At 40.0% G+C, this 12816-nt stretch overlaps 1 protein-coding gene across 1 annotated transcript; it reads left to right on the top strand.

Moving 5' to 3' along the window:
* The first annotated feature begins 1001 nt into the window (after positions 1-1001).
* Positions 1002-11324, top strand: LOC128638749 (acrosin). Its single transcript, XM_053690886.1, has 5 exons — positions 1002-1074; positions 3049-3292; positions 3962-4227; positions 9758-9903; positions 10861-11324. The coding sequence occupies exons 1-5, from the start codon at positions 1002-1004 to the stop codon at positions 11032-11034; spliced, it is 903 nt and encodes a 300-aa protein (XP_053546861.1). The 3' UTR covers positions 11035-11324.
* Positions 11325-12816: the final 1492 nt, after the last annotated feature.

Raw genomic sequence — 12816 nt, 5'->3', positions numbered from 1 at the left:
GCAAATGTCTACCATAATGTGATATGAACAATAAGACCACTCTGCACTATGTGCACTAGCATTCTTTTTTATGTTTACTGTCCCTTTAATGTCACTTTCATGTAAAAGTAATTTTTTAGTTAATAAAAGCTATTTAAATGGAAATTAGCAAGAAATGTGTTTGTGCACACCTGGTACGGCTGTATTAACTCTCACTGGCTGATAAATACAACACCCAGAGGGACTTGCTGACAAAGAGTGGGGAACAGTAGCTTGTCTTATGATTATTTAAATAAAATTTTGGCAATAGATATTAAAATGAAAATGTTGGGTGCTGTAATATGTTGGAACCCTCTCTGAAAGCCAAGGGGTTAATAAAGATTGAAACTATCAGTTGTCCACACTGCGATTTATTAGAATTTACGTAGAAGAAACCTTTCATGGCTTGTTGCAGGATTACAAACATATACAATACTCATGCATTAGCAAAAGTGCTTCTAGTAAAATGTATGTGTGTTTCTGTGATAGTATTTACTGTGCACTGTGCATATGTACATATGCCATGTGCCCCTACATTCAAACGCTGCTTATGTTCAGAAAGTGTATATATTGCTAGTGATTACTCAGTTTGCATCGTTGCTGACAAATATTACCACCGGCTCTCTGAGCATGCGCAGTGTTTGAGTGCAGGTGCATGATACAAATCTAAATATGCTCTGTGGAGAGTAAAAGCTATTACTAAGACAGTGTACACATGTATTGAAAAAAAGTGCTTCTTTCAAAAACTGAAATGTATTCATGTGTTTTAATTTAGATTTGTTTGTCCCTTCAAACTAGTCATATTTTGCTTTAGGCTGTATTATTTGTTTCCATGGAGATCTGTGATAGACACTCACAGAGCTTTAAAATCAGTGTCATCCTGTGGCTCTTTGTGATCTCATAATGATGCTGGTGACATCATACGTCACTGAGCACCTTAGCTGCAGAAAACATTCAACTGTCAGTAAATCAACAGCTCAACCATGGATCAGCAACTTGTCCTGCAGATCCTCCTTGTTGTACTGTGGGCATCAGATAGTAGGGAGCAGTTTAACGGTGAGTATAAGCAGGACGGTGGGCTACCTATCATGGCTTGTGCCATTTAGACACATACACCAATCCACAAACACACATATACATATATACATATACGCCAACCCACAAACACATACACATATATACATATACGACAACCCACAAACACACGTATACATATAAAGACACATACACCAACCAACCCTCACACACTAAACACACATATAAATATACATATATGCATATATAGACACACACACCAACTCACACACACAAACACACATATACATATATACATATACGCCAACCCACAAACACATACACATATATACATATACGACAACCCACAAACACACGTATACATATAAAGACACATACACCAACCAACCCTCACACACTAAACACACATATAAATATACATATATGCATATATAGACACACACACCAACTCACACACACAAACACACATATACATATATACATATACGCCAACCCACAAACACACGTACACATATAAAGACACATACACCAACCAACCCTCACACACTAAACACACATATAAATATACATATATGCATATATAGACACATACACCAACTCACACACAAACACACATATACATATATAGACATATACACCAACCCATACACACAAACACACACATATACATATACATTTATGCATATATAGACACATACACCAACTCACATACACAAACACACATATACTATACATATATAGACACAGACACAAATACACATATACATATATACATATACACCAACCCACAAACACAAATATACATATATAGACACATACACCAACCAACCCACACACACAAACACACATATGCATATATAGACAAATACACCAACCCACAAACACAAACACACATATACATATACATTTATGCATATATAGACACATACACCAACTCACACACACAAACACACATATACTATACATATATAGACACATACACAAACACACATATATAGACACATACACCAACCAACACAAACACACATATACATATATAGACACATGCACCAACCAACCCACACCCACACATATACATATACAGACATATACACCAACCCACTGTCCCATTTTACCAATATATAATTATAATAATTATAATTATATGTTTGTATACTCACAAATACATACCTTGAACCCTAGCGCAAACACATATTCTCACACACATACAGATATATGGACACATCTGCCCACCCCCCCCCACACACAAACATACACATACACACATACACACACAAACATACACATACACACACAAACATACACATACACACACACACACATACACACACAAACATACACACACAAACATACACATACACACACAAACATACACACACACACACATACACACACAAACATACACACACACACACACACACATACACACACAAACATACACATACACACATACGCACACAAACATACACATACACACACACACACAAACATACACACACACACACATACACACACACACACACACACATACACACACAAACATACACATACACACATACACACACAAACATACACATACACACACACACAAACATACACACATACACACACAAACATACATACACACACAAACATACACATACACACATAGACAAACACACAGGGACACACATGGTAAAGGGACATCCATGTCCCCTTCAGGGCTAGATTACAAGTGACGCGCTAATGTTAAGCAATATCGCAGCCACGCTACATTAAGTTAACGCAGTCACAATATCAGTCCTCAAGTTAGCGTGTGCATCAACTTGTAATACGGACGCAAACCCGGCCACGTTAAAATTTTACTGTAATTGCAATTAGCGTGCGAGCAAAAAGATATTTAGCGTGCCAGTTGTAATCTGGCCATACTATTTCTTTATATTGTAGAATAATTTAGATGGTACAGTATCATATTGTAATATTTATAATTTCATCTCATTTTGCTTGTTCCCTCAGTACATTTTCTCCCATTTAAACAAGTTACTGCACTTCCTGCTGTGTGTGGAAACCGACCATTGGCAAATGATAACCGCTTTGGCTCTCGTGTGGTAGGGGGACACGATGCCCTGCCTGGTTCTTGGCCATGGATTGTAAGTCTTCAAGATCCTTATGGCAATACTTATGGTCACTTGTGCGGAGGCACTATTATCAATCAAGAATGGGTCCTAACAGTGGCTCACTGTTTCAAGAACCAGGGAAAGTATGTACCATCCTCTACATCTGTAATCTATCCTGGTATATAATGCATTTGATCTGTCTTTGTCTATCTTCAGTGTAGCATTGAATATTCAAATATTGATTCTCTTGGATTTTGACAGAATATTTGATTGAAGGTAATGTTTGATATTTAAATGCTAGCATTTGTTCTTCAGTAGCATTTGAATAGTAGAGCAAATAAAATTAAGTGAATGAAAACATTTTGTTTACCTTTTAAAAATCAATTCAAATATTTCTGCCCAATAATAGAATTCAAATATTTTCATGAATATGAGATATGCATAAATTAAATATGTGGCTACCTTGCTGTAAACCTACTCAACAAAGTACTAAAATAGAAAAATAGCATTTTTTTATAATACTGCCTATAATATTATCTAACATTTAGAGCTAAAGATTTCATAGAAGATAGAACATTAGTAATTGATCAGATATGTGACACAGTTAGGCTTGCACAACATTTTTGTACTTTGCATAATTAAGAATTTTATATTACAATCTTAAAGGGTTACTGTCCTTTTAAATTCTGGCCCAGCTTGAGGTTTGATCTATAAAGTTTAAATCAGAACATGGGATATCTGGGATTCCATTGTATTTGCACAAATGTTTAAAATATTACAGAACAAAATTGGATTTATTTTTATGATTTTAGCAAAATCTATGGCTGGCGGATGGTTTTTGGAGCGCAGATATTGTCACGTTTGGGACCTGAGACACAAATCAGAAAAATAACAAAGCTGATTATTCACGAAGCATTCAACCCTGTCACAATGCTGAATGATATTGCCCTTCTCAAGGCAGACAAACCAATCAAGTTTAACAATTACACCCAAGCAGCCTGTCTGCCTCCGGTCAGCATCAATATAAACAGCATGACCGATTGCTACATCGCAGGCTGGGGAGTAACAAGTGAAGACTGTGAGTTTAAATCTATTGCTTTATCTAATCTGTATGGCTGATATACTTGTACCTAACAAATAACTATACACTGGCACCTCTAATAATCATGTGACTGGTCACTATACACTGGCACCTTTACTAATCATGTGACTGGTCACTATACACTGGAACCTCTACTAGTCATGGGACTGGGCACTATACACTGGCACCTCTACTAGTCATGTGACTGGGCACTATACACTGGCACCTCTACTAGTCATGTGACTGGTCACTATACACTGGAACCTCTACTAGTCATGGGACTGGGCACTATACACTGGCACCTCTACTAGTCATGTGACTGGTCACTATACACTGGCACCTTTACTTGTCATGTGACTGGTCACTATACACTGGCACCTCTACTAGTCATGTGACTGGGCACTATACACTGGCACCTTTACTTGTCATGTGACTGGTCACTATACACTGGCACCTCTACTAGTCATGTGACTGGGCACTATACACTGGCACCTTTACTAGTCATGTGACTGGGTACTATACACTGACACCTTTACTAGTCATGTGACTGGTCACTATACACTGGCACCTCTACTAGTCATGTGACTGGGCACTATACACTGGCACCTCTAATAGTCATGTGACTGGTCACTATACACTGGCACCTTTACTTGTCATGTGACTGGTCACTATACACTGGTACCTCTACTAGTCATGTGACTGGGCACTATACACTGGCACCTTTACTAGTCATGTGACTGGTCACTATACACTGGCACCTTTACTAGTCATGTGACTGGGCACTATACACTGGCACCTCTAATAGTCATGTGACTGGTCACTATACACTGGCACCTTTACTTGTCATGTGACTGGTCACTATACACTAGCACCTCTAATAGTCATGTGACTGGTCACTATACACTGGCACCTCTAATAGTCATGTGACTGGTCACTATACACTGGCACCTCTACTAGTCATATGACCGGTCACTATACACCGGCACCTCTAGTAGTCATGTTACTGGGCACTAAACACTGGCACCTCTTACTAGCCATGTGACTGGTCACTATACACTGGCACCTCTAATAGTCATGTGACTGGTCACTATATACTGGCACCTTTACTTGTCATGTGACTGGGCACTAAACACTGGCACCTCTAATAGTCATGTGACCGGTCACTATACACTGGCACCTCTAGTAGTCATGTGACTGGGCACTAAACACTGGCACCTCTACTAGCCATGTGACTGGTCACTATACACTGGCACCTCTACTAGTCATGTGACTGGTCACTATACACTGGCACCTCTACTAGCCATGTGACTGGTCACTATACACTGGCGCCTTTACTTGTTATATGACTGGTCACTATACACTGGCACCTCTAAAAGTCATGTGACTTGTCACTATACACTAGCACCTCTAATAGTCATGTGACTGGTCACTACACACTGGCACCTCTACTAGTCATGTGACCGGTCACTATGCACTGGCACCTCTACTAGTCATGTGACCAGTCACTATACACTGGCACCACTACTAGTCATGTGACTGGTCACTATACACTGACACCTCTACTAATCATGTGACTGGTCACTATACACTGACACCTCTACTAATCCTGTGACAGGTCACTATACATTGGCATCTCTACTAATCATGTGACCGGTCACTATACATTGGCATCTCCACTACTCATGCGACTGGTCACTATACACTAGTCATGTGACTGGGGACTATACACTGGCACCTTTACTAGTCATGTGACTGGGCACTATACACTGGCACCTCTAATAGTCATGTGACTGGTCACTATACACTGGCAACTTTACTTGTCATGTGACTGGTCACTATACACTGGCACCTCTACTAGTCATGTGACTGGGCACTATACACTGGCCCCTTTACTAGTCATGTGACTGGTCACTATACACTGGCACCTCTATTAGTCATGTGAGTGGGCACTATACACTGGCACCTTTACTAGTCATGTGGCTGGGCACTATACACTGGCACCTCTAATAGTCATGTGACTGGTCACTATACACTGGCACCTTTACTTGTCATGTGACTGGTCACTATACACTGGCACCTCTACTAGTCATGTGACTGGGCACCATACACTGGCACCTCTACTAGTCATGTGACTGGGCACTATACACTGGCACCTCTACTAGTCATGTGACCTGTCACTATACACTGGCACCTCTAATAGTCATGTGACCGGTCACTATACACTAGCACCTCTACTAGTCATGTGACCTGTCACTATACACTGGCACCTCTAATAGTCATGTGACTGGTCACTATACACTAGCACCTCTACTAGTCATGTGACCTGTCACTATACACTGTCACCTCTAATAGTCATGTGACCGGTCACTATACACTGGCACCTTTAATTGTCATGTGACTGGGCACTAAACACTGGCACCTCTAATAGTCATGTGACCGGTCACTATACACTGGCACCTCTAGTAGTCATGTGACTGGGCACTAAACACTGGCACCTCTACTAGCCATGTGACTGGTCACTATACACTGGCACCTTTACTTGTCATATGACTGGTCACTATACACTGGCACCTCTAATAGTCATGTGACTTGTCACTATACACTGGCACCTCTAGTAGTCATGTGACCGGTCACTATACACTAGCAGCTCTAGTAGTCATGTGACTGGTCACTATACACTAGCACCTCTACTAGTCATGTGACTGGTCACTATACACTGGCACTTCTACTAGTCATGTGACCAGTCACTATACACTGGCACCTCTACTAGTCATGTGACCAGTCACTATACACTGGCACCACTACTAGTCATGTGACCGGTCACTATACACTGGCACCACTACTAGTCATGTGACTGGTCACTATGCACTGACACCTCTACTAATCATGTGACTGGTCACTATACATTGGCATCTCTACTAATCATGTGACCGGTCACTATACATTGGTATCTCTACTACTCATGTGACTGGTCACTATACACTGACTCCTTTACTAGTCATGTGACCAGTCACTATACATTAGCACCTCTACTAACCATGTGCACAGTTATTATAACACTTACCCCTTTACTAACCATGTGCCAAGTCTCTATAGCACTGACCCTTTTATTTAACCATGTGCCACACTGACACCTTTACTAAACAGTAACTATACACTGACACCTCTACTAGTCAGTTGACCGGTCACTATACACTGGCACCTCTACAAGTCATGTGACCGGTCAACATACACTGGCATCACTACTAGTCATGTGACTGGTCACTAACACCTCTACTAATCATGTGACTGGTCACTATACACTGACACCTCTACTAATCCTGTGACAGGTCACTATACATTGGCATCTCTACTACTCATGCAGTTGGTCACTATACACTGACACCTCTACTAGTCATGTGACCGGTCACTGACCTCTTTACTAACCATGTGCTACACTGACACCTTTACTTAACAGTAACTATACACTGACAACTCTACTAGTCATGGGACCGGTCACTATACACTGACCACTTTACTAACCATGTGCGACACTGACACCTTTACTAAGCAGTAACTATATACTGACACCTCTACTAGTCATGTGACCGGTCACTATACACTGACCCCTTTACTAACCATGCACCAAACTGACATCTTTACTAAACAGTAACCATACACTGACACCTCTACTAGTCATATGACCGGTCACTATACACTGACCCCTTTACTAACCATGCGCCACACTGGCATCTTTACTAATCAGTAACTATACACTGACACCTCTACTAGTCATGTGACCGGTCACTATACACTGACCCCTTTACTAACCATGCACCACACTGACATCTTTACTAAACAGTAACCATACACTGACACCTTTACTATTCATGTGACCGGTCACTATACACTGACCCCTTTACTAACCATGTGCCACACCGACATCTTTACTAAACAGTAACTATAAACTGAAACCTCTTCTAGTCATGTGACCGGTCACTATACACTGACCCCTTTACTAACCATGTGCCACACTGACATCTTTACTAAAAAGTAACTATACACTGACACATCTACTAGTCATGTGACCGGTCATTATACACTGACCCTTTTACTAACCATGTGCTACATGGACACCTTTACTAAACAGTAACTATACATGACTATACTAGTCATGTGACCGGTCACTGACCCCTTTACTAACCATGTGCTACACTGACACCTTTACTAAACAGTAACTATACACTGACACCTCTACTAGTCATGTGACTGGTCACTGACCCCTTTACTAACCATGTGCTACACAGTAACTATATACTGACACCTCTACTAGTCATGGGACCGGTCACTATATCTCTATCTATCTATCTATTGGGTTCTTGTAAAGCACGGCTATTCACCCGTAAGGGTCTCAAGGCGCTGAGGGTTGCAGTTCAGTCGAAGAGCCAGGTCTTGAGGTCCTTTCTGAACTTAGTTAGGGCGGTAGCTTGTCTGAGGTGCAGCGGGAGGGTGTTCCAAGTCTTGGCTGCCAGATGAGAGAAGGATCTGCCTCCCGCTGTGGTTTTCCTGATGCGGGGGATGACTGCGAAGGCTTGGTCGGCCGATACACTGACCCCTTTACTAACCATGGGCTACACTGACACCCTTACTAAACAGTAACTATATACTGACACCTCTACTAGTCATGGGACTGGTCACTGTCTCCTTTACTAACCATTTGCTATACTGACACCCTTACTAAACAGTAACTATACACTGACACCTCTACTAGTCATGTGACCAGTCACTATACACTGACCCCTTTACTAACCATGTGCTACACTGATATCCTTACTAAACAGTAACTATATACTGACACCTCTACTTTTCATGTGACCGGTCACTGACCCCTTTACTAACCATGGGCTACACTGACACCTTTACTAAACGGTAACTATATACTGACACCTCTATTAGTCATGGGACTGGTCACTGTCCCCTTTACTAACCATATGTTACAATAACACCTTTACTTAACAGTAACTATATACTGAAAACTCTACTAGTCATGGGACCGGTCACTGACCCCTTTACTAACCATGTGCTACACTGATATCCTTACTAAACAGTAACTATATACTGACACCTCTACTAGTCATGGGACCAGTCACTGACCCCTTTTTCTAAACATGTGTTAAAATAACACCTTTACTTAACAGTAACTATATACTGACACCTCTATTAGTCATGGGACTGGTCACTGTCCCCTTTACTAACCATGTGTTACAATAACACCTTTACTTAACAGTAACTACACACTGACATCTCTACTAGCTGTGTCTCTAGTCACTATTACACCTGTACTAGCTATGGGTCCAGCCCCAGTCACTATATATTGACACTCCTATTAGCCAAATCTCCAGTTACTGTACACTGGCACTTCTACCCATGCACCCAATTACTATATATTGACTTTCTTCTGACCATATATATTTGATGAATGCTAGAATCAGTTTATTTTTCTTGGTGTTTGTAAATAACTAATCACACATAATTGTTTCCTCTACAGCTTATGAAGCTGCCGATATTCTTCAAGAAGCACAAGTGGACCTGATACCAACCAAGCGCTGTAACAGCACCATGTGGTACAATGGGGCCGTATATTTCAGCAATCTTTGTGCTGGCTATGAGGAAGGTGGCATTGATGCTTGCCAGGTACATGGGCTCATTGTAATATAAAGCCTAGTGGTACAGAGGGTATAAGGCACTTTACTTATGGAGGAGTATTTTAGAGTCAGGATGATGGTAATAGAGTGACTTGACTACTAGTGCACTACTAATGTTTGGGGTACTTGCTGATTAGCACCAGTTGCAAGTTTAGACAAGTCTACAGTATTTTAGTGAAGGTTGAGGTACAGTCTTTCTAATAATGGGGGGCAGTATGATTGCCTGGTGCCAAGATTGGGGCTGGTTTAGTTTGGCACCAGAGTAGTATAAGAATACACTTGGGCTGGTAACTGTGGTAAAACAGTATAGATATGCAGCAAAAAGGCCTTGGTGAGAAAAAAAATTGGGCCCCCTAAAGGAAACTCAATAGTAAGCAATGGTAATAATGTACATGCTTCTCTGTATAATTATTTTAAGGATAGATAGATATAGATAGATATATAGATAGATAGATAGATAGATAGATAGATAGATAGATAGATAGGATGATAGAATAAAGGCTTCCCTGTATAAGGATTGTATACATTATGCACATGCATGTGTATAAACTGGTTGCAATGGGCCCCACCCGGCACTTGGGCCCTTGTGCCACTGCACCTGCTGCACCAATGGTAGTTCCTTCTCTGGACTCATGTTGGTGGGGTAGACTTGTATAACATACCCCATGCTAACCACATTCCAGATGTGAACTTAGCATCTGGTTTTAACAACATGAATCTTTATTAAAATGTTCTTCAAACCAGTTGTGAAGATTGCAACTGCAATGTTGTGGTCTGATGCCATTGCCTGTTTTATATTGACTGTCTCTGGCATGAAGCCACCACAAAGCTCTATGTTTTTCTTTGTTTGGCATTTTGTAATTTCCTCGTTCAGTGTGTGTAAGAGTATTTGGGTGAGAAATTACCTATTCCGCTCACAGATTGTTTCTTGTTGCATCTTACGTAGGGTGACAGCGGTGGACCCCTGATGTGCAGACCAAAGATCGGCTCACCCTTTACTGTGGTTGGAGTGACCAGCTGGGGATCCGGCTGTGCCCAGGCCCAAAGCCCTGGCATTTATACTGCCACTCAATACTTCCGCAACTGGATTATTCAGAAACTCAGCAACAAAGGAATATAATGGAATTTGAACCCTAATAACAACTAAATCAAATTATCAGAACATTAACGCATTCCTCAAAACTATAAAAATCTAACAATAAAAAAACTTACAAAGTCTTCATGTTACTAGCTTGTTAACAATTGTAATGCTCAGTAGAATTGTGCTGATATAATTATTGAAGATTCTGAACCTGCCATGTACGATGACTTTTCTATTTTCTATTCACACAATACTGCTAAAATTGCTGTAAACGCCTAAACCTGTACGCAAGAATTTGCTTATCAGCTGGCTTATTACGAGCTCATAAAATTCCGCCATAGTAGCCGAACATTTATTTCTTTATTTTATACTTATGTCTCACACGGTTAGAGAACGGTAGAGAGACCGCTCATGTACTGATTAGCAATTGCTATATATACTGTTGCAGGATCAGGAATCTGAATATTGCAGGATACATTCCAGCATCACTAGATGCATTTGAAAACAACACATTTTTCTATGTAGAGCTAAACATTTCATGGGTAGTAAAATCTTAAGGTTTGAATTTAAATAAAAGAATTTGGTTCTTGAATTCAGAAACCTCTGGGAGAATATTTAGTAGACAAGTTCATATGTGTTGTAATAAATGAACATTGGTTAAAGAAACAAACACCTAGATTACGAGTTGTGTAGTTTTAACGCTGAAAAAATGGCAATTTCAGCGTAAAAACAGTAACACAGCCATTACGAGTCGTGTCGGTATAGCTATACCGCAATCATTTTAGCCTGTAACGCAACGTCAATCCCGCACTCAAAAAAATGACGTTTTTGCGTGGGATTTTCATAGCGTCAGTATTACAGGTTGTGCGTTGAGGCTAAAAAGATTGCGTTACAGCCTATACCGACTCGAACCATACCGCCATCTGAGAGCAGTAGTAACAAAAATGTTTCACAAAACTCATAACTAAAGTGTTACAAATTAAACTAACACCCATAAACTACCTATTAACCCCTAAACTTCCACCCTCCCACATCGCAAACAATATTTAAAACTTATTAACCCCTAATCTTCCACCCGCCCACATCCCCACCACTATAATAAAGTTATTAACCCCTATTCCGTCGCTTCCAACTAAACATATTAACCCCTTAACCGCCAGCCCCCCCACATCGCCACTAATAAATTAAACTATTAACCCCTAAACCTATCACCCCCTAACTTTAAATTAAAATTACAATATCCCTATCTTAAAATAAATAAAAACTCACCTATGTAATTTAAAAAAACTAAGTTTAAACTAACAATTAACCTAACATAACTATTATACTAAACTAGTATACTAAAATTAAAATAACTACCAATTAAAAAAACTAAATTACACATAAAAAAACTAACACTACTAAAAGAAATTGAAGTCTAAAATTATAAAAAATAAAAAATACTAAATTACAAAAAATAACAAACGAAATTATAAAAAATAAGAACAATTACACCTAATCTAATAGCCCTATAAAAATAAAAAAGCCCCCACAAAATAAAAAAAAACCCTAGCCTAAAATAAACTATCAATAGCAGGTCCATCCTGAAGACATCCGGCACAGAGCATCTCCGCCGCAAAGTGGAACTTCAATGCAAGTGATGTCATCCAAGATGGCGTCCCTTGCATTCCTATTGGCTGAAAGATTTCAATCAGCCAATAGGATTAGAGCTGCTAAAATCCTATTGGCTGTTCTAATCAGCCAATAGGATTTGAGAAGCTCTCATCCTATTGGCTGTTCCAATCAGCAGTGGAACATGTACATTCATTTAATGAAAACAAA

This window comes from Bombina bombina, chromosome 8, assembly GCF_027579735.1.
Source record: "Bombina bombina isolate aBomBom1 chromosome 8, aBomBom1.pri, whole genome shotgun sequence".
In the NCBI taxonomy this organism is placed as follows: Eukaryota; Metazoa; Chordata; class Amphibia; order Anura; family Bombinatoridae; genus Bombina; species Bombina bombina.
Note: the sequence above shows the minus strand (reverse complement) of the source record. Positions and strands in the feature narration are given on the sequence as shown.

Excerpts from the sequence above, each read along its gene's own strand:
- LOC128638749 (XM_053690886.1), top strand. The coding sequence starts at position 1,002 with ATGGATCAGCAACTTGTCCTGCAGATCCTCCTTGTTGTACTGTGGGCA. Across the intron at positions 1,075-3,048 it reads TAGTAGGGAGCAGTTTAACG|TACATTTTCTCCCATTTAAA; the intron begins GTGAGTATAAGC and ends TTGTTCCCTCAG. Across the intron at positions 9,904-10,860 it reads GTGGCATTGATGCTTGCCAG|GGTGACAGCGGTGGACCCCT; the intron begins GTACATGGGCTC and ends CATCTTACGTAG.